General features: G+C 40.1%; 1 protein-coding gene across 5 annotated transcripts in view; it reads right to left on the bottom strand.

Annotated features, from left to right (window-relative positions):
• Positions 1-24139, bottom strand: part of FAM53B (family with sequence similarity 53 member B) — a 133693-nt gene that overhangs the window by 69963 nt on the left and 39591 nt on the right. For all 5 annotated transcript variants that reach the window (XM_075072481.1, XM_075072482.1, XM_032796504.2 and 2 more), the window contains 2 exons: positions 23015-23066; positions 4501-5279 (listed from right to left, as the gene is read on the bottom strand). In XM_075072481.1, coding sequence (XP_074928582.1) covers positions 4501-5279; positions 23015-23066 — 831 coding nt within the window. The remainder of the gene's footprint in view (positions 1-4500; positions 5280-23014; positions 23067-24139) is intronic.

Below are 24139 nucleotides of genomic sequence, written 5' to 3'. Positions count from 1 at the left end.
ATCTGTGATGAGTGCTGTAGAAGAACCTATCTAGCATGGAACAGACCAAGGGTGAGATGCTGTGCAAATGCTGCATGGCAAGTTACCCAGGCACAAAACAAGCCATGATGCAAAAATCGGCCTTAAGCATGGCACCTTGTAAGCAGATTTTTTCTTATCTGATATACTCTGCATCTCCTTAATGCTTTTTATCCCAAGAATCTCACTGTATTTATTTGCAGTAAATATTGCTGAATTTGGTTGCACAATCTCCCTTTACGGAAATACGGGCCAAGAAAGGTGAAGTTGTTTCCCTGTGGTCACAGACAAAGACTTCCAGAACTGGAAAAGAGAGCCCTTCTCTCCTGACTCAGTCCAGCACCTTATCTGCAGAAGCATCCTTCCTCCTTCTTTCTCCTGTATCTCCTGTCAGTGGGCATCACTGCATTATCGTCACAATTTCAAAATCTGAAACGCAGTCCTGTGTGACCTTTTTCTCAATGAACCTGTTACTAATGGAGCCAAAGAAAAATACAGTCATTAGTGTGTGGTGGCAAGAAGAAAAATACTGATCATGCTTTTGGAGCTGCAAAAATCTGATGCTATAAATAAATGATTGGTTTAAGCCCTGCCCTGCTGTAGAGCATATTGTGTCATTTTTCAGGGTCCTGCAGCCAAACACAGAAAGCAATAGATCAAAGCCGTTTCATAAGGTATTTTTATAGCAAAGAGCTGTTTGTGAACTCTAAATGAAACCACCTTGTACGTGAATCAGAGGAATGTGACCGATTCCTTGCACTGCTTTAAAACAACTTCTGCTGTGAAACACCGTTGTTATAATTACAATTACACAGAGGCTACATTTCTTGAATGGGTCCTTGTATCATTCCAAAATGTTGGGCTTTTCATTACTTTGATAATTATTTGGGATTAATTTACTTAGTTTGCTACATCCTAGATGGTAAGATCACACAAGAAACAACACAAGGTGAGGGCAAAGGGGTCATGCGGTCATAAAGATAAGGTTACCCATTCCTGCAAAGGATTTCTATTGTGCAGCATTGTGCATGAACACTGCACTTTTCAGTATTAGTTATTGCCAGATAGACTGTAAGTACCACTTTAGCTTGGGTCCATCGTGGGAACCAAAGTCAGAAGAGAGAAATCTTTAGTGTGTGAAAAGTGTGCTCAGAATACTATAGCCACACAGCCAGAGGTGTAGCATTACAGTTCATTGATTTTCTTTTTTGCTATAATTTTGTTCTACAGACTTGAAATCCAAAATGTTTTGGGGATATACAATACCTTCAGCTTCACATGGGTTTAAATACCGAGAGAGCGGCTAGGGACATAATCATGACACAGATAGGAGGGAGCTCAGCTGAGAGTGGATACTGAATATTATGGTTGATTTGCACAGGTACATTTTACAAAAAGGGACTTGAATTTTTTTAATAGTCTCCTTCTCTTGCAGTACATGACTCAAATTTTGTTTGCATTCTTTTAAAATGAATATCACACACAGCCCTTCATGGACCCTGGACTCTTGGGCCCCTGAAGATCTGAAAGCTCTTTGTCACTGGAGGCAGATTTAAACCTCTCCATCAACCCAAACCAGTGTGTCATTTACTGTCACTCAGAAATAGAGGCAGCTGGGGCTGAAGTTGAACTTAAATGAGAAGCTGCTGCAAAAGGAATTGGAGTTTATTCTTCTATTTGGCACAAAGGGACTAAGTAAAAGGTAGCTGAAAAATGGATTCTTCCCAGCTTGGGATCCATTTTCCAGGCTGTGGTTACTCAGTTGGTTTGGAGAATGTGCTCCCAAGTCCTATGACTCCCCACCCCTGATGGGCTGCACATTATTCCTTCACCTTCAAGGCCTCTTGTTATGGCATGGTACTCCCTGTCTGTGTCAGCTCACAAGGCCCTCTCTGAACCCTAACAACGGTGTTCTGCAAACAGCCCAGGGTTCTCTGCATAGTAATGTAAAGAGCTTCCTCCCTCACGGCCTCTGCAACTCCCTTTAGCACCACCACCTGAGAGCAAGGGTGTGCACAAGGGGGGACAAGCAGGGGCACCCCCCCCCAATAATCATCGGGGGCACAGAACTTCTCCGGCCCCAGAGTCACAGAGGCAGGGAAGAGCGAGCTCCTGCGAGGGCAAGGGCTGTGGAGAAGATAGAGAGAGTTCCTGCTGGGGACGAGCAGGGCAGGAGGGGCGTGAGCTCCTGGGTGCCCCTCCTAAAGGGGTCAAATTTAAATTCCTGAAAATGCCCCTGCCTGAGAGTGAGAGGTTGGGTTCAAGGACCACGCTTGGAAGGCAGCTGACTGCGTGGCCACAAGGTAGCATGGCTGGCCACTGTTTTGATTTTTCTAAAAAAAGAGAGAGAGAGACTGTAGTGCCAGGGAAAAGCTTCTTCAATTGCATAGCAGTCATTCCATCTTCTCCACACTACTTTACAAATTTGCCTCAATCTTTATTTAGAACCAGACTGTGCAACCCTTCCCCATGGTGGTGAGCACTCACTCACGTGAGTACTGCTGTTGAAGCCAATGAGACTACTACTTGCCTCCCCAATGCAAAGGTTGCACAAGCCAGCCCTATGTCTTTCAGGCAATATAAATCCCCAGAATTATTCCAAATCACAGCATCCCACTTCTCCCAAGGCTCCTTCTCCCTGAAGGGATCATAAATCCTCTGCTATCCACTTTTAGGTAGGTTTAACGTACCTAGAGACTTGCTGATGAACACTGAGCTATCAGCAGAAGTGTTTTAATTCACAGCTGCCCCTTTGACCTCTTCCTACCACCTCCATCACCACTTTCTTGGAGACCAGCCTGGAGCACATGAAATATCCTACATATGTGGGCACAAATATACAGAACTACTGTATGTATTTTTAAAATGTTTCTGCCAATGCCAGGAAATGAAAAGGACTTCAGTGATGCCAGTTGTGTTATTTCAACTTGTAGCGAATGAAATATAACAACATGTGTAAGTTGCTTTTACTACCTATCCAGCTTATTAGCTAATAAAATAAGCTAAGTGTGTTAGATGTAACTGACGCAGTTTATCAAATAGAGATCACAGTGCATCACCCAAGAACAACTGTTTTTGTCCCTTTTTATCATTTAAGCTTCTTTGGAAGAGGACAGACTAGTCACTTCCTCAAACACAATGAACTCATTCAAGCAACCATTGAACCATATAAGCATAAAATGTCATAAAATATCACATTATTCTAAAAGAAAAAAAATGGTATTTATAACATCAGAAATCATTACACTGGGTGACGGGAAGGAAAGGAAATTTGCAACTCTATTTCTGAACTGTACCTGCTTAGGAGATGTCACTAGTTTTATTGTTAACAATAAACTAAACTTCATTATGCACTAGCCTACTGAAATGCAGTCACCTTTGGGATGAAATGCAACAGCTGTTTAACAGCAACATTACACAACAGAGAGTGAAGAAGAATATCATATCCAGTTGAAACTTTAGGGGAAATTTTTGGCACGCAGAACGTAATAGAAAAAATTGGAATTTGGCCAGAACAGTAGGGTTAATACCTTACTCTTGCAAAATGAACCATGGGATCTTTAGACCCAAATTTATCTCTGTACCACACAAAGCTGGTGTTATCACAGAGTTTATTATTGTAAATTATTGACATTAGAAACCCTGAATCATAAAACTGTGGTTATGGAAAACTTTAGACATGCAAAATGAAATTGCTTCTTGTGCTTTTCTTTAATATGTCCTTTCATTTTGACTTTCTCACACATTTTTGAAGGCCAATATCACATAATTGGGTCTTGAAGATTGAGGGCTATGGAGCAAAATCCTCTCAGGTATGCACTTCAAATCTCTTATCTGCACTGTAGATTCACACTGCATATTGAGGAAGAAAATTTTGCCCTATGTTTGCACCTGAATATGAAACTTGATAACATCTCCAGAGTGGAAAATTACAGGAGTCAAGACTGCTTGAAGTCACCGCTAATAGCCAGTACAGTCCCTACCAGTGAAAATTCAACTAGTGATAAAGTTAGTGCTGAATACCCTGGATGTTGCCTTCAATTCCTCCTGCATGCTCTCAAAGCTCCTCTCCCCTAAACATCTCCTATACAAATTCTACTTTAAAAAATTATTTCTGATAGAAATACATAGTATGAAGAAATATTGGTGTGATGTGCTGCAGGCCTCAGCATCAGGAAAAAAAAGAAGGAAGGTTTTAAAAGAATAATGCTACAAATCCAGCTGCACAGGAATAAGTTTTCTGCTCTAACAAAAGGAACAAACTTATCCATAACAATCACATCTATTTAATGCAGATCAATACAGCTGAGTCAGAAGAAAATGGATTTTAACCCAAATGGAAACAATTAAAATTCATGCTTCTGTTGACTGAAAAATAACCCCATGTGATGCTGTGTTCTGCCCACACATAAGTGTTCAATTATGTTCCGTAGATGTCTGTGCCACCCATGTTTGCCTGTTATTAACATAAGTATGTCTTACCTGGGTCATCTTGGCAAGGTCCAATGAAGGTCTTTGTTCCTGAACCTCCTCAGGCCGTCGTCGTTTAACTCCAACCTTCTTATCATTAAGGACACAGGGCTGTGATCGGCTTCGCGACAGCCCATGGGAGCGTCTCATCAGCTCTGGTGTTGAGGCAGGTGTGCTGTTTGCTGAGGGTGCACAATAGTCTGAAGAGGAAAACTGATCATGTGAACAGGAGAGGGACCTCTGCATGTCCACCCGGTTACCATCTACAGAATTGTGATCATAACCCCAGATGTCACCTGCCTGCCCACAGGTGGTTGACTTCCTCTGCCCTTGGCATGGCTGACATCCAAATTTGTTGCTAAATCCAGACTGGTCATATGATGAGGAAAGCATGTTTGACCTTGAAGGGAGGCTGAAACTTGAACTCCGCTGCATGGTGGTGATGCCATTGGAGTAGCGCTGGACACTTCCCCCACTATAACACCGTCTCTTTTCTACAGGAGTCCAGACCTTTGACCCTAAAGGCCTCCATGATGTCCTGCAGCTAGACATTTCATCCGAAAAAGAGAGTGACCTACACTGGCGTTTGCTGGGAGGTGCTGATGGGTTGCCATTATGGTCACTAAGACTGAGGTCTTTGATCAAGTTGGTCACTGAACAAGTGTTAGCTGCCTCTCTGTGCCATATTGAGCCATCTTCACTTTTATCAGGCACACAGTCCCAGATGATGGTACTAGGTTGCTCAATTTGAAGTGGATACTTCCTGCTGAGATCTCTCCATCTGTCATTTTCTAGTTTTAAAATGATTTAAAAAATTATATATTAATATATATCAATATATCTATACACACACACACACATATATTAGCATGAATTAATTATATGGTTCATTTTCTATGTCCGTTTACTAAAAATAACACATGGGACATTTTCCAATATAAATTAACTCAGGGAATATGGTTTCCCAGAGTGCTTGCCGAGTGATTGCTATCAGATGGATGGACAGAGAGATAGATAGATAATAGCAGCAGCAGCAAAAAAGTTAATATAGAACTAAGACTGCTATAAGAAGAGACTATACAGAATGAACTAGATAAGAGGAACTTAGCTTTACAAAAGCATACAATAATCACTTTATCTCTGTGACAAAGTATGCCTGAGAATCATGCGTTTAGTTCTAGACTCTATAAGCAACAATTACCTGAGAGGTTTACAAGGTTACAAGAGTCTAAAGGAAACTTAAAATCAGAATTAAATGTCAAGGGCCAGGTTCTTAGCTGGCATATATTGGTGTAGCTCCACTGAAGTCAATGAAGCAACACCAGCTGAGGATCTGGCTCCAAGGTTTTCTTTGGAGTTGTCCTTAAGATAGCAATCGTAATGAAGTAAGTACACGTAAGCTCCAGTGAGGTCTCTAGTGGATAGCTCTCACTTCTCTCCTATTTAAAAAAAGAATGGCCTTAGAGCAGGGTAATATAGGCGGAACAACACAATGTGACCTTATCAGTGTGGGGAGGTAGCTGTTGTAATGGAATATCAAAATTTGCAAACATAGATGCCTTAACATCAGACACCTATATCCACGATCAAGTACCTAAGTAAATGATCTTATTTTCATATCGTAGCTGCTGAGTAGCCACAGTTCTCACTGAAGTGAACCCATATTTGAAAATGTTGGCCCTTACTTTGATAGTAGCATGCAATGTTGAGTCTCTTCTGAATTCAAAGTAGCCTTTCAGTCTATGTTCATATGAGAATGATATAAATGGGCTGGGATTTTCAAACTAGCCAAAGGGAGTTAGGCACTCAAGTCCTATTGAATTTCAGTGGGAGCTGGGTTCTTAACATCTTTTAGGTTCCACTGGAACTCTCAGTCATAAAGAGTGCAATAAATTGTTCACGCTTTGTGATAAACGTAACAATATGTAACAATTAAATACTTCTTAATTTAAAGGGACACGTCAATGTGTGTTTAGTTTTTATGCTCCCCCCTCCCTGTTTTTCATTCAACAAATCCACATGGAAATTTCTTTCCCTGTCAATTTTGTCCATCTCACTTAGAATTTTTAATGCATTTCTAATATAGCAGAACAAAAGCCAACATGACCTCCTGTTGAGTATTTCTCCATGTATATCTATCAGCTCCATCAGCTAGCATGTGCCTGGTGAATGGCTCTGCGAATAGCATTTGTTGTTTCTTAACCATGCAACAGCTCACAATTATGTTTGAAAATATTTACAGATATGGTTACGGTTAGAACACTGATTGCAGTTACATGAAAGAAGGTTGCAAATCATGTTACAATTATGTTCAGATAGATTGCGGTTGACCACCTAGGAGCACAGGGCAAATCCTGTTGATCATATCCATGCAGATAGTCCTACTGAAGTCAATGACAGTACGCAAGTGAGAAATATTTGACCCATACTCCACAATATGGTTAAGGCTAATGAAGTTCTTTAAAAACATCTTTGTTCACACTCAACAGGAAAACCATGTTAGAACTATGCCATCAACAGCCGTGATGGAAAAAAGTAATCACTTCACCAAGCGTGACCGGCAACTGTTTTTGTAGACGGCTGTTGCAAACAGAGGCAAAATATATCAGTTAACTGTTGCTGCAGAGTTTTCATGTGTTTACATCAAAATTGTGTGATTTTTGTTAAACGTAAGCAATTGAATGATGATTTTAAATGAACTAGATAGTCAATCTACAGGTCTAGGCACTACCATAATACAAATAATAAATAAAGACTATTCCCCAACGTATAATGATCATTTCAGTCAGAGAGGTCAAATTTGGCACTTAACTAGGTTGACGTCCTTTCATTTCTCACTGCATTGGGCGAGTTTTATTATTTCTAATTCCAAGAGAATGCTACTTAGTAATCGCAGAGCCAATTGTTGTTTCTGACCATAGCTATTAATTCAGTTCTATTTTAACCATTGCTATCTTTCTCATTTTAATAAACACAATGAAGTGATAAATATACATTAAACAATTACATTTATATTTAGATCTTTATTATTCCCCCCCTTATTAATGCAGCCAACAGGGAGATTTCTCAGGTCAATTCACCAGACAAAAGAAACAGAAATAGAAGCTAATTTTTGATGGCAAGCTGCCATGACCTTCAGATCCTAGACGTCATATTTCACAAAAGGACGTGGTGAGCTATAAGAAGAGGATACAGGATACCTTCCTCTTTCGACATCACTTTTGCACAAACAGCTATAAATCTTTTAAAACTACAAAGAAAATCTAAGGCACAGTATCACCTTGAGCAACACTTAAGATTTTTTTTCTTTTGCATTTTAGAACAAACCTTGCAAAACATACTTTTCACCAGTGGAAACTGTGAATTCTCTTTACATATGAAGTGTGCTACCGAGGAGTCTCTAGCAATGCTCCTACTGTGCAATGTCCTTTACAGTATGGTGGCCAATATAAATGATTCAATATATGTTCAGTCAGCCATATTTAGCAGGGTTCTCTCTGTGCTGAAGAATTACAGCATGAAGTTTTAGCCTGCTTGTAGTCCATCGGTATCGGACTATTATTTTTAAATAGCACATGATAACCCAGGAAATTATTTTCACGGCAAATAAATGTTAACCTTGAAACTGACTGGATGCTAAACTGAAAAAAAAAAAGATATTGCAGAGGTTTTCTTTTTAAATGACTCAATAAAGCCCTCTAGGAAAAAGGATTTCGCTGTTTTTTTAAGAACAGGATTATCGTCTTCTAAACCCTGATACTAATTGTAGGGGAGCCCTTTATACTGCTGTAGGTAAGGATGTGTTAATTTTTTAAAGTTGTACACCTCAATTTGGTTTACTCAGCTGCTGAAATTTGTTCCAGAACAAAATTTACCATGAGAGCACCTCAACGCAAAACCAAACTGCTTTGTTCAGGAACATTTATTTGCTCATTTATAAATGGGAGAGAAGCTACAAAAAAAAAAAAAGAATCTCGGGTGCTTTTTTCCCTGCTGCAATTAAAAAGGTATCGTTGTTAGTTAGTTTGTTAAAAAGAAACACTGCTGGCCCTCAGGCCACTTACTTTTGGGTTTAACTTACAACCATAAAACTGAAAATGTCAAGTTGCTTATTGCATGTGTCCAATAAATTTTTCCTAATTTTTTTTTTATTTTACAGGTCTGTATTTACAGGGCATACCAGATATTTTCTGAGCACCTATTTGGTCATGAAATAGCTTTCAAAGCTCCCAAAATACAGACCGTCATTGTCAAACAAGTTATTGTAGCTTTTATTTCTACTGCAGAAGCACTTCAAGATCCCAGCTGAGGTTAGAAACCCATTGTGTTATAGGCTCTACAACACAGATAATAAGGGACTGTCCCTGCTCTCCAGTGCTTACAATCTACAGGGAAAAGACAAAGGGTGGGAGGGGAAACAGAGGCACACAGAGATTAAGTGAATTGCCCAAGGTCACAGGAAAAACTGGGAAAAGAACCCAGAAAGTAATTTTATAGAAGTTTTAAAAACCTGTGGTCAGAGAAGGGCTCAGACCTCTCATAACCCTCCCCTTCTTTCTTTTTTAAACACTCTAATAAGAAAAGGAAATGACGTCAAAATATTACAAGTAAGCACTTCAAGCTGTAACATTCAACCACAAAAGTCAGAGAACTCTGACCATGAATAATTTCCCTTTACTCGTCTTTGTGTTTGAGTGTTGCAGAAGTCGGAAAACAATTGCATACCACTCACGCTGCAGTATCCTGGCACAAAAGAGAGAGGCAGGCATGAAGCAGCGTCAAGTTAAAAAGAAGTTTGAACTTTACAGGCTGTCCAGCCGTATAGGAACACATAACCAGACTGATCCAGCTCTCCAAACCAAGTCTGCAATATTATTAAATTCCTAGCTCGCAGTTGAATAACCCTCTCACATGTGCTATCTCATTCAACCAGTCCAGCCTGATCCTGCATTCCTCGTGCACTCAAAACTCTCACTAAGGACCTGATTTGAAGCCCACGGTGGAGTCTCCATTGACTTCAGTGGGCTCTGGATCAAGCCCTGAGGGGCTCGGTCTCACCTCTTGCTGAAATTAATGGCAAAACTCTCAGGATATGTCTATACTTGGAGCTAGTGGTGTGATTCCCAGCCCGAGGAGACATACGCCAGCTAGCGCACTAAAACCAAAATGAGGCTGCAGAGTATGGGCAGCAGGACAGACTAGCTGCCCTGACTATTCGCCTGCCGGAAGCCCTAGCTATGTATTCAGGAAAGCTACCCCATCTTGCTTCTTGTGTGGCTGCATCTACATTCTGTTTTTAGCATACTTGCTCAATGAGGCTAGTATGAGTATGTCTCTTCAAGCTAGGAGTCACACCCCCAGCTTGCAGTGTAGACACACCCTCAGTGACTTCAGTGAGTATTAGGCTCTAAGTTCGTTCTTGAGGAGAAGGCAACTTAAAGCTGTATCGGACATCGTTTGGGGGAGAGCTACAGAAAGATCTTTTGTGTGTAAGGCTAAGAATAAAATAGTAGGGCTACTTTCATCCCTATTGTAACTTCATTGATTTCAGAGGAACTACACAAGGATGAATTTGGCCCGGTATCTTTTTTAAGGTAAGTTACATTTTAGAACCTCACCGCTTTGGCTTTGTTCCTTTAATCTTGAAAAGCCTAGTTTGTCTTCAAGCCTCATATTCTTTGTGCCTTTAATACAGGCACAAATTAACCTGGTTAACTATAGAGGATCCAAAGCCCTTTGTGATCAAAGCAGAACAGTCACATGCTGACCCAAGCTTCAGGCACCTATTTGACCTTGATTCTTTTTCTGACACACGGTGCTATTTCATGACATAAACCTAATGACTCCGAAAAAGGTGTGGTTTTCTGCAAAAAGCTAAGAACCTAAAACACATCAGACATGGGGGCGAAAAGATGCTGGAGGTGTAGTTACACTATTGTTCTCCATGGCCTGCTTATTAATTGTAATGTTTCACCTACATCTGCTGTGGTTGACAGCTATTAAGACTTGTCTGCTCAACTGTGGTTGACACTAGCTTTGTTAAGTACCAAGCCACGAACAAGCCTCAACTAGAGCCAACACATCCTGTGCTTTTAATGTTAGGGCGTGCTGGCCTTTTTTTTTCCTGTTCAGAAACTAAGGCAAGTCAGAAAGTTGGAACTGAAACTGCTTGCGTGTGAAATATGGTTTAACCGATCTTTGGTAACATGTTAAATCGTCATCGCCATGATGATATTTTGAACTTACCTTCAATGCAAAAAGTAAAGATTTATATCATCAAATTTTGAAGAGGACAGAATTTGTTTTAAAAGGAAGGAATGTTGTCCATTTTCCCTTCTAAAACTGGTCATTTCAAAATAACATAAGCCTCACACTATTAGGAGAGTACCAAGTGAGAGAGGAGAAACTGCAGCTGATAGTGCTGGGAAAAGAAGCAGATTTCTGCACCCCTGAAGGCCAGTAGTAGCCCTAAATAAGAAAGGTATCGCTCCTGCTCAAGCATCAAGTTCAGTACACCCAGCTCCTTAACACCACTGCCTGCCTAGCCTTTGAGCAATCCCTTGGATTTCCTCATCCACTGCTGAGACTTCACCTCATATTGGATTTAGGACGCAGAACTATGTATACATCAGATTGTTGCTAGGACCAAGTTTATGATAGGCCCTAGCTATGGTATGAACCATTTTACAAAATTCTGCTATAAACAAGTCCTAGTCCCTAATCTCCAGTAAGGTTTTGTAAAACTGACTGCAACACAACCCACCCACATGTCCATGAACCAGGAAAACTGTGCTAGATGCATTCCAGCAAAAAATGTGTTGAAACATGTTTCTGGTTAACCTGGTCTTAGCTTCAGAGGCAAGAGCCACGACAGTTGAAGGGGGTTAGGTTATCATCACTATAGAATCTCTTCTGAAGTTGCTGCTTTCTGCCTAAATGCTAGCTGTACAGCTTACTGGTTCTGCAGTGACATCAGGGCCCCTCAATCTGCCTTGAATTAGGAAATGCCAGCGCTTACCAGAACCGAAAATATCATCTGAAATTAGAGCATTAACATTAAAGGGAACTTTAAAGGATCTTTAAACAGATCTGAAAAATGTGGCCTGCTGAAAAATCCAATAGGCTCCACTGCTACGGTTTCTTCAAAGAAACTGAGCTGAAAGGCCCAAACTTAGAACAGCAACGTTCCACCTTTTTCCTTAGATTTGTTTGCAGAGACTATGTACTTTTTTGCTTTCTTTTCATGATAAATTAAATGCTATATTTTTATAAGATAAAAATAAATACATCAACAACAGTGGCCAACCACTCATGAGCAACCTTCCAAGCATACTGCTGCGTTCCTGTTAGGAGAGGGGACCAGGTTGTTTGGTGGGGTTACAGATTTTACCTTCAAGCTTCTAGAAGGTCATACATCTTACAGATGATCAAAAACACCTTGACAATATGCTTTTAAAATCAGAATAATCAGTGCATCTGGATTCCCAAGAAAATGCAGTTATACATTAATGACCTTAATCCTGTAGTATTAGGAATTCCTAGGGGATTTGTGGGATCTATTCTCTCCTCCATAAAACAGCATAACTCCCATTGGAATCTAAGGTCAAATTCAGCACTTAGTTATACACACCCAACTCCGATGAAATACAATGGGATTCATGCTCAAATCTCTGACAACAGAATCTGGACTAGCAAAAGTTAAGCCCTATTACCAAAAAGAGGACACGGTAGTTCCCTTGATAAACTACATTAAGAGTTTGAATTCTTTGCACACCCAAAACTCTCAAAGCGGGTGAAGGAATCCCGGTCAGACCCTCAGGGACAGATTTTCAGAAGGTGGACTCCAATTCCACAAAAGTAACTTTCAGGCAAAGCTAACTGAAATTCCAATTTATATCCTTTGGCTTTCTCAGTAATTTATTGTGCCTGCAAACCAGCTATGTAGATGGTCAAGAAACCTAAACCGCAGGAGTTAAAAACTGTGGGAACAAAATTGCAGTCTGAGGGTGGGATAGGGCTTAATTGGCACATAGGCTTTATGCTGGCCCTCTAAATACTATTCATTTCACCCTTAGTCAATTAATATTTCAGGGACAAATTCACTGATGGCATAAGAGTGGGCCAATAATGAATTTGGCCTATAGGGTCAAGGAGCCTTAGTTAATCAGTTTACAATTACAATTGTCCCACTATTCTGTAATGCTATCCGCTGTTAAAAGGTACTTTCTGTAATGCACTGCCAGTGCCTCCACTGCAGATTCAAGAGCGTCTTTCTTCCGTTATATATCATGAAAGGGAAAGCTTTGTGACATATTGTGACTAGATGAAGCAATTTGATTTTTTTTTCCTGAAGAGATTTCCTACTTGATATTTAAAGGTGAACTCTACATTGTTTTGAAACTGCAAAATACATTAAAATGAGTCAGGGCCTGATTTTTACACCTGACTTCCCCTTTGTGCCCAGAAATATAGCTATAGGTTCAATTAGTTGCAGATGCAAAAGATGGTAGATGGATGTGCCCCCAGTTACACATTTCACTGTCACCATCAGTGCCTGCATTTAGTTAAATTTGCAAAACTGTGCCCACAATAATTTGCAGGCACAAAATGAGAGGCCAGGTTTAGATCCTTTAAAACTGCAGTGCTCTCCGGAGATTCGTATCACAATTAGGGAATCGATGGAAATTTCATACAGCATGAGGATGTATTTGCTTTTCAGCAGAGTACCCTTCATGGGCAGTAGGTCAGGAGAACCTGTTAGTGTGGTTCTATTACATGACTGCAGTAAATCTCCAGAAATCCACAGGTTACAAGAGCTGAACCCTGACTAAGCAATCCTGGGGAAATTCCTTCTCTCATGAATCCCACATACTCCTCATCCCCTTCCTACAAGTTTTTCTATGGAATGGCATGTCATGGCCCAATATTATAAGAGGAGTTGACAGTGACTCCTATATTTAGATTGCCTCACACCTTTCATTAAGAAGGATTCTCTTGACCTTTTCTTTCTCATACCTGCATTGTTGGCAGCAGTCTTTTGTTAGTTGGAAGAGGAAATACACTTGGGCTACAGAAATGACATTTCTTTGAAAAATTCCATGAAATTCTGTTCAGCTTTTGCTGAGATAGAATCTGTTTAAAAATTGCCATTTCTCATCTCTCTCTTGCAGGTCTCATGAAAATTTTGGTAGCCTGCCAAAATAATAACAAAACATGCATATTCTAAAGCCAGGTTCGCACCTCTTCTAAAGCAGGTGACACTGTACTGGAAGTGCCTTCAGCAAGCAGGTGGTGAAGAACCAGGATGGGCTCACCTCTTGGACCCCGCACACAGTGGCAGTGGCCCAGGCCCCTTTTCCCAACTCCCACTGGAGGCCCCACATGGGCTGGAGCTCCAAAACCTCTCAACCAGAGGGAAAAAAAGAGAAAGAAAGCACTGCTCTGGACTTTGCTCCTCTCAATAACCTCTTAAAGCCAGCAAATGGATGCAGCAGTCCATCTCCTCTGTGGGCACTTCACTGGGCAGGAACTCACTCAACTCCCATGAGGGTCAGGGAAGAGGAGAGAGACTCTTTTTTAAACATCTAAAATATGAAATTGCATTATCACAGTAGCCAAATTTAAGGTGGCCATTTTAAAAGGGTTTAATCCACATTACAGATTAACTAGGGTCCCACAAAATTTCATATGAAATAACCGACCTGATTCTGAATTACTGTAGCACGCGCACGCACACACACACACACACAAGTAAAAAGCACAGGAAACTTTGTCATTTTTTCCAACCCTACAGCTTCAAAATGGCCTCATGCTTTTTAAATTAGTGTAACTAAAAATGCGTTCCTCAGATGACACAGTGTAAATTTTAAAAACCAAATTATAAACCACAGAAAATAAGGGTTTACAATTAAAATGCTGACACAACTTTAACTATAGCGACACAAATGTGCTGCTATAATATTTTTACAGTTCCTTTTTATACATAATGGATGATCCTTCTGCTCGTGTTTCCTTTATGTTCTTTTCCTGTGAAATAATTTACATTAATCAATAATTTATTACAGCAACTCATAAAGTAATTGTGGGTTTCAATCAATTTAAAAAAAATTGGCATATGAATTCTGTTTGGATCCCAATTTAACAACACATATTTACAAACACTTCTTTTTGTGCATGTCTTGTTTGTGATAAGTTTGTATTTAATTCACTTTCTCACATATTCTTTTACTTAAATTTTAGTCTCTTCTGCGTTTTGTGCACAGGGGAAAAGGCAGTCTGTATTTTCCATTGTCCCCTGTTTATGTGCAAGAGCTGGCTTCTAAATGTGGAACAAATTTAATGACTGTAATTAATTGATGGCAATGACATAGAACCACACCAGTTCTCCTGCTTTCCTTTTTCACAAACAAGATTAAAATATGATGCATGCAGCTATGCTTCAGTGGGAAATGAAAATGATAGTCCCAAAATCTCTCTCTTCAGAACAAACACGACAAACCAAGTCTGTGGTCTGCACACCATTCGTACCAACTGTCTTTATTTAAGAGGGAAAGTCCCTACTTTTTTCAGCAAAAAAATTCTTTCATTCTTTAATATGTCCCTCTATACAGCTCTCCCAATCTTGGTGGAGTTAAATGTCTCCCTATTCTTCTACCTAGCTGCGCTTTTTTTCTAGTTTTCAGATGCCAGTAGATACACTGCACACATGCATACACACTCACACACAAATACACGTCCGAGCAAATCTGAACAAAGCTCTCATGGTTATGCTAGCTTGAAAAGCAAAGCCTAGGCAATGCATATAGAGCTGTAGCTGCTTTCTGAGCAATATTTCCTGTTACAAGTACACAGCAATTAGTCATTTAGATGGAACCTTCCACAGACAAGCTGTTTTCAAAGGAAATTTTAGTTCAGAAATAGAAGGTGTGGATTAGAAGGGAAAATGATGCCTTATTGTGGGAAATAGAGCTGCAAAACAGTCTTGTTCAAATAAAAAGGCAACATTTCCAAATTATCAGTCTTAAAATGACTATAGCCCTTGCAACAAGGATTGTCCTCGCCCTTGCCATCTCGTACAAGGTTAATATGATGATGTCTGAAGTTAAAGGCTCGAGTTTTGCTTTGGTTTATTTTTTTATTTCATTATCAGTTTTTCTTCTGACTTCTTGACTTTCCTCATTGTAGAGCTCAGAACCAGTTTCATGTAGCCATGTTACTAACACTAGCCCCAGTGGTACAACCACCACTGGGCATGCTTGCTTCTTAAAGTAATCCCACTGACATCAGTTCCATTCACTTTGAGTAGAATCATGCCCATGGATTTTAAAGAAACTTTGCTCCAATCCCACTTCTAGTGTCAGAGGCTGAATGCACGAAATTCAGAATTTTCTTCACCGCCATATTTTATTGTGGACTCATTCCTGGCAAAGTATTAAATTGAAAAGAATTCTGGGTAAATTCTCCATGAACAGGGCAGGCTGCTTTTTTAAAGTGCATTTTATAAAGAATTAATATATGATTCAACAATCCTTATATGAACCAAAACGCTGAGTTTCATAAACTTACCCAAAATAAGCACATTATTTTTACTTGGAGGTTGTACTTTTGCACCTCCCATTGTCATTTAGTTTCCTCATGCAAAATCCTTCTCCTTTCAGTAACTGCCTAACACAATCATCACAGATAAACTTTTTTTAGAAACTATGAGCCTGATTTTCTGCTGAGCAAAGAGTTCTTTAGTTATGAAATGTTACTTAGTTATTATTTTTGTCTGCCTATTTCTGTTTCTCTATCCTCTTTCCTTAGAGCTTAAGCCCTTTGTAAGATGTCTTTACTTTGTGTCTACGGTGCCTACCACAATGAGGCCCTGATATAGACCTTGCTGCTATCGTAATAAAAATAAAAGACTGACTGGATTTGGCTAATGCTCTGATGCACAGCCTGAAACGTTAGCTTTAGTAAAGTATCTGTCTAATTTCCTATTCAGCCATCCATCACAATGGTATCTGATACAGGACATTCAGATACTGGCTGTTCCTTCAATATCTAGTTGGGAAGAACTGGTTGATGATGTACTATATTATTAAACTCTTTAAAAGATTTTACCATTCCAACCCTCTCATATACAGAAAATCTGTATCAAGAGTCAATAACCAAACTTTCTAATAAAATGGCTTCTATCTCTGGCTCAGATTCCATTACATTTCCATGCCTTTTGACTGTGGGCATGTACTGCTGGCTGTGTGGGAGGGAAATGGAAAAATTCTGTTTCATAATAGGAAATGTCTTGTATTCCCTGATGTTTCAAGGACCACTCAAGCCAGGTGCAAGAAACTGTCCATTCTCAGGGCTGAATTTATAGGTGTAGGTTTTTCAGCTTTGGTCCCTCTTTCTAGCAAAGCAAAGCTATAAAGATCAGAAACAACCTTTTTAGTATTATTATTACACTGGGAGAGCATTTCTTATTTATCTCAAAATAAAAAACAAGATTCTTTAGGTCATTTGGAAAAGGGTTTTGATGTTAGATTTTCTGACTTATCAAATCTTTCGTTAATGGCTCTTTATAAAGCTTAATGTTTCTTATAGATTCTCATAATGTTTAGTGCTTTATAAATATCTAAATTATATAGAAGATTTACAAGCTCTAGTTCATTCTCTTCTTCCGCCCTCCCACCCCCAGGGTAGTTTTCAGTAGCTTTTCCTCCTTCACAAAACATTTGTATGATGTATTGATATGACAATTGCAAAGCTTTTGTGCGCTTTTTCATATTGATTCATTTGTTATAATCGTCTAAAATAATTTATTTCCTACAGGAAGAGGGTCCATGAATGAATGACAAGATCCTCCAGTTGTGTAGCACTTTTCAGTCTGCAGAATCTTAAAGGGTTTTGCAAATAATTATACCATTCCATCAACCTTCTGAGGCGTAACATGGCAGCTGTTTAACAGTGCTCAGCAACATTAGCCATCAGTTAGGGCAAGGAAATGAAGCAGAATACCATATCCTGTTGAAACTGCTGGTCAGTTTACACAGGACAAATGTAATTACCCAAATCAGAATTTCACTAGAACTAACAGCAGCCTTACTTGTCTGAAAAGTACTATGGTGCATTTAATGGCCATCAACTGTTCCAGTTATAGCACGGTCTCTAACCTCCTACTGATGGGAAATATTTCTGATAAAGTGATGTTGGGAAATCTTAGTCCCTTTATGTTTGGATTAAGACCCTGGTATGTAATATGGGAATGCTACTCTTTTTTTACAGTCTCCATCTGGCACCTGACATAGTTGTGTCCATTATGTTTTTATTAGGTTTATTCACAGCCTTTAATGCCACTATCCATGAAGTTAGGTTGGGCTTCATTCTTTCCTCTTGAGAATAGTAATAAGTATTTTACTCTCCATCCTCAAGGACTTTCACATGCAGCATCCTGCATTCTGCAGGATTCTGACTTCACCCAGTGTGTTTAGTGTGTATGCACAGATGCCAAGGGAAACCGTGAGATGCTTTGGCTTGCAGTGCCATCAGTAGGAACATGACACTCCTCTCTACATCTAATTTTCAGCAACCCTGAATTCTGTGTTCTCCAAGTTCTCCCAGGACCTGTGAGAAGTAGAGATGTGGATGGTGGATGAGAGTAAAATAACCTTGGCTCCATCAGAATAAGGCGGTGGTGATGCTGGTAGAGGGAGCGAACATCTGGAAGAATGGGTAAGAACCTGAAATTGCCTTCTGTTGGAGGCTCATGTCCAAGCTTTGCACCTTAGTAATAGACTAAGAGTCAGAATGAAGCTAGATGTGCTTCTGGATTATCAGGTGTAAGCTGTGGCACAACATACTTTTTTTTTTTTTCGGTTGTCCAGACAGCTGTGACGCTCTGATGCAGATGTTATTATAGTGATCTCCACCTCTGTCACTCTGAAACTAAATTACTGAAATCCACTCTCCTCCAGGCCATTGTTGAAATGCAACTGGAATGTTCAGCTGGTGCACAAAGAGCACCTCACCTCTTGACTAGAAGAGCCCCAAATGCCCCATACTCTGCACTGGCTATTTGTTCCCAAGTGCAGTTCAAAGTGTTGGTCACAAACAGTCCCAGATCTCTGATACATAGCCTCTTTCTTCTTGCCTTGTACCAGTGGTTACAATCTTGCTATTCCTTCTTGGAGACATACTCTCCAAAACAAGTGCAAGGTATTCTCTGCAGAGAGCCCATGCTTCAGGACCTCACTCTTCCTGGCAGCCTGTCAGAGACTAGGTTTGACAAGCTTCAGCAAGCAGTGCAAGACTTAACTGTTTTACCACACTTTGTCTTAGCCAATGGAATCCCTACTACAGCAGAGTACAAAGAGTTTTACTTTGTCTCATCATTAAGACAGTAACTCTCATATCACACTGTCACCTAAATGGGGTATTGGTTCAATATTTATTCAAACCAGAAACCCACTTACAGAATCACTTAGAGCATTCTGGGTTTTTCTTTCATGGCTCCCATCCAAAAACTAACTTGCTGGTCTTGAGTTCTGAAGAAATTGCAGCCAAAGTATATTGCAGCCAAAGGTATAGACAAATGAAAAAGAAGGTACATGCTCTTCTCCACCACTCGGCACCACTTCATTCTTTGACACTTTTCAATTCCCTGTGGTCAACCTCATGGCCTCTTCCTTGAAGCCAAGAGGTTGGCATGGATTTCCTTCCCAAAATGTAATGCCAGTTTGCTCCACAGTTTGGCCAGCAATATCTCCCTCTCCATTCACTGCCTCCAGTGGAATCCAAAAGGATCTTTTTTTTAAGACATCCTGACTGAAAGGACAAGAAATCCAGCCAAGTTCTCTCCAATCCCCACAGGTTTTACATGGGACTGTAATTCTTGGCCTCCACTTCAATGTATTTATTTCTCTCTCTGCTTTTCACAAGCAGGAACCTGGCCAGCTGATCTGAAATAGTCAACCAATTTCAAATTCAATGCCACTATACTCACTGAACGGACTTAAAACACTGAACAAGTTTCAACACTGAATTGGTCTATGATCTTGGCACAAGTTTGAAGACATCAAGAAATGCATTGGGAAAGATGCCTAAAAACAAAATAATGCCCTCACATGCCAATGAAACTCACTCTTCTTGACTGGGCATGACAAAGACAATTACATAGTGAGCTGTGGTCAAGGAGGTAAGATTAGGTTCCCTTGGAAACAGGATAATTTGGCACACAAGGAAGACCAGCACAGTTTAGCTCAGATCCTAACGGCTTTGTAGAAAGCTATTAACAAGCTGTTTTTCAATTAGGCTTAGCCCCTTCATATTTGTTGACAGTTCTGTAAATGCCTTATCACAAGGCTAACCCAACTGATTGAGTACTCTTTGTTCCTTGTTTATTCTTGACAGGCAGAATAAAGGGAACTGACAGTTTCTGTCACTTCTTGACTTTGAATCTTGTGACTTTCATTTGGAAAATCAAAATTATTTCATCTCTTCCCCCCCCCCCCCACTTCAGATGGCTCTAGTTATCTGGAGGCTTGGAAAATGTCTTCCCTTAGCATGTACTCAGCTCCCATTAACACTAACGAGAATTACGTCTGTTAATAGAGGGGGCAGCCTCTCTATTTTTAAAGCATTGGCTTTCATATCAAGTAGTTTGATTCAATGGCCACTTACAATTTTAATTAGGTTTGGAGATCTTAGCCCAGTGCCTAGCGAGTCACTCTGCACATTACAGTGCCCACTGAGCACAGTATAATGCCACAACTTTCAGTCTGATTGGCCCCGCAGGATCGTCAGTCCATGCACCAAACTCCCATGGAAGTCAATGGCAGTTCTGCATAAAAAGTGATGCACTCTGGATCACTTAAAAGTTGTACAATACAATCCATGCTCATGGCAGAGACAAAAAAGGACCAAATAAGCAACTGTCCTTACTAGCGGAGGCTTGTCCAAAAACTTTTGGCTTGGAGGTATTCTTTTTTACTAATAATATTAATGTTTATTTATTTGTATTGTGGTAACACCTAAGAGCCCCAGTCATTGACCCATGACCCCCTGATGTTAGGAACTGTGCAAAACACAGAATAAAAAAACTGTCCCTTCTCCAAAAGACATGCAATCTATGTATTGTACGATACTCTAAAAATAAGCAAAAGCATCAAAGTGTTACCGAAATGTCAAGTCCGCCTAGCTGAGAGCCAATGACAGCCAGACAGGGATAAGGAAAGGTTGCTTTATTCTGCAGAAGAAAGGAGAGTTCTGTACCTTGGTACAAAAAACTCTACTTCATACAAAAACTAAGAATTTTTTATACACACTTATACACAGGCTTCGGTCGTGTTAGCATTTGATTGGTGGTTAGCAAGCCCTGCAATTTTGCAATTTGCTCAGCAAAAACCAACTTAGGACCAGCTTTAACTGCCTCAAGACCGATAAGGGAAGACAGTTTAAAAGTTTAGGCTACTGAGTCCGTGACGCGTCCAATTTTTTTTAATGGTTGCCAGCTATTATAAGGCTACTAGCTGTTAGGGGGTCGCGGCTGACTGTTACAGCAACTTAAAAGCGCTAAAAAAAAATCCCTAAAAAAACTGGTAAGCGTTGCCACCCATATATATAACACACACAAAAAATACAAAAAACAAAGCAGGTAAAAATGCTAGCAGCTCTTATAAATGCTAAAAATAAAAAACAAAAAAATTTTTAAAAAGCAACCTAAGACAAACAAGGGGAAGGCCCCAAAACACGCCAAAAATATAAATAACTATTGTAAGCAGCTTGGTCATTGGAAGAGGGAGTGCCCATACCAACCCACTGGGCGGCAGCCCCGCCGCCCAGACCCACCGCAACACCAAATAACTGTAAAAAAAACAAACATTAACAATAAAAAATAACGGCAACCAGGAAGTTCTTCTGTCACCTATTCAAATAATTTTACCACTTATGTTTGTTCCTCCAATGACCCCCAGGTCCGTCTAACTTTAAAAAAAACCGTTTATTCTTGTCTTCTAAACTCTGGGGCTGCCCTCTCCACTGTTACTGTCAAGCCAAAAAAAAAAGCATCATAAATAAAAATATTCCGGTAATAAATATAGGCAAAAAGCCATTTAATTGTTCTGTGCTGCAAAAAGCTAGTATAAAAATCTCTGGTGTCTCCGCCTCCCATGCCCTTTTGCTAGCTCCGGATTCCCCAGTTAATCTCTTAAGCAAAAACCTGTTGTGTAAATTGCATGCTCAATTTTTTTTTTCAAATAATAAAATCATCCTCTGGTTACCTCAAAACCAGCTTCCCCAGCTATGTGCTGTTCTAACCCAGGCTTCAAAAAATTCAGTCCTGCCTGCGGACCCAATCCTACCCAAGCAACTCAAACAAAAGGTAAAAGCCTCCCTATAGGGCACTTTAAAAACAAACTTAAGCACTCTCCAAATAAAACCAGTGCCTATAACCTTAAAGCCCCAGGCATTGTAATTCCTCAAATTCGTCAGTATCCCATCTGGGATACCAGAAACTCTTATCGAAATGTCTGGTCCACCTAGCTGAGAGCCAATGACAGTCAGACAGGGATAAGGAAAGGTTGCTTTATTCTGCAGAAGAAAGGAGAGTTCTGTACCTTGGTACAAAAAACTCTACTCCATACAAAAACCAAGAATTTTTTATACACACTCACACACAGGCTTTGGTCATGTTAGCATTTGATTGGTGGTTAGCAAACCCTGCACTTTTGCAATCTGCTCTGCAAAAACTGGCTTAGGACCAGCTTTAACTGCATCAAGACCGATAAGGGAAGACAGTTCAAAAGTTTAGACTACTGTGTTGGTGAGGTTTCCAATTTCTTCTAATGGTTGCCAGCTATTATAAGACTACTAGCTGTTAGGGAGTTGCTGCTTACTGTCACAAAAGTATTTAGAAAAACAAGGTGAATCACTTATTTATCAGTCACCAATGGAGCCGGTGGGTAGTGCATGACAGCAGACACTAACTTATTTCCTACCTGTGAACTTCTTCGACCAGGCTTACAGTCACCACTGGACATGCCATTTAGACACAGGGGCTATGCCACATAGCCATTTTTTAGAGTCACGAAAGGCTTTGCATTGAATCGCTTGCAACTGTCCCAGTTAAATGCACGTGGCAATAATTAGAAAAGATGAATGATTAAGTAGATTCTATTGCTTGGGATGAGGCTGAGCTTACATATAGCTGAAGATACAGGTTGTCCAACTGGAAATGAACACACTGCTCCCCAACTGAGTGCCATGAGGTGTAGCATACAGTAGATAAACAAATAGCTATGTGGCTTCCAAAGTAAGGGGCCCTGGGGCCTTTCTGAGTTCAGATACTGTGTTTAGAGAAAAAGAGCAACAGAGCTTGTGATTAGTAGGAAACAATTCTAGAATACATTCTTACTAAGATTTCCTCCTTCCCTCCCCCAGTCAGAAAAAAAAAAAAGCTTTCCTTTTACACCCTGCAGTTATGAAAGGTCACTGATTAAATGACCGGAGCAGAGATTCAGTAAATATTGAAGAAATTTCTGTTACTTACCCATAATTCCACAAGAGAAGAGAGTAGGTCCTTGACTCATCTTTGGAGTGTGCTGAAAACAACCAGAAAAGCTATTCACTTCTCGTAGACTTGACTAACTCATCTGAAGTTATTCTGAACTTTAGGGCCCAATTCCACCATCCCTATTCTTGCTGAGTTAGCACTCAGTAGGACTAGTTAACATAAGCAAGAGTGGCAGTCCATAGGGACTTGCCCAAAGAATTCAAGTGGCCGTGCTGGGGACAGAACTGAAATTCCCTAAGACCCAGTCTTGTTCATTAACCAACCGACCATCCTCCCTCCATATTTCCTTCAGTTAATTAAGCTGCGTTAAGAACTGCAAAGTGGCAGCACTGGGATCCAGTCACGCAAGCCCTTACTCCTGGGTGTATTCCACTGAAGTCAGGGACTACTCATGGCTGGACCCAGGACCCTAAACTACTGGGGAAACTAAACAAAGAGCTGGAGTTCAGCAATAATTTTGTGCTGGGACAAACAAGAGACCAGAGGACTTATTGGGATTTTGAATTTCTTAGAGGCTCACTAAATTTTCCCATTTAGATACTAAAAGACCATGTTTAACATGGCTTGTGTTTGCAAAGGTGGGCTCCCGCACTCCAGCTCTTCTTTAAACGATGCTCATAGCACTTGGATTGTTCTTATTTACACTGAAAATGGAGACATCAATGTTATACGGGTACAAACCAATTCCAGTGACTTTGTGATGTTTTCTATTTAAACACCCTTTCCAACAATTTTTCCCTTGACAGCATAATCATCTAAAGCCTTCTCCTAAAAACTGCCATGACCAAACTTCAGCTTTAAACGCAATAAATCAATATGCTCGCTACAGATCCAGAATATGTTAGCAATTCCTATCATGGTCACCATTCTTCTGCTGTCCCAAAAATGTCCCTATTCTACTTCTGACATTTTCCCCCTGCACCTGCATCCTACTTGACTTAAGTAATGATACTTTTACTTAAGTACCAGCACCAAAATAAATTTCAGGGTGATCTGCTCTGCCACATTTGCATTTTATCTGGGTTTAGGCAACTGCATATGCACCTACTTCTCTCCCAATTTGTATTTTGAATGTTGGCCATTTACATAACTATACTGTGA

The sequence above is a fragment of the Chelonoidis abingdonii genome, chromosome 15 (assembly GCF_003597395.2).
Source record: "Chelonoidis abingdonii isolate Lonesome George chromosome 15, CheloAbing_2.0, whole genome shotgun sequence".
Taxonomy (NCBI): Eukaryota; Metazoa; Chordata; order Testudines; family Testudinidae; genus Chelonoidis; species Chelonoidis abingdonii.
Note: the sequence above shows the minus strand (reverse complement) of the source record. Positions and strands in the feature narration are given on the sequence as shown.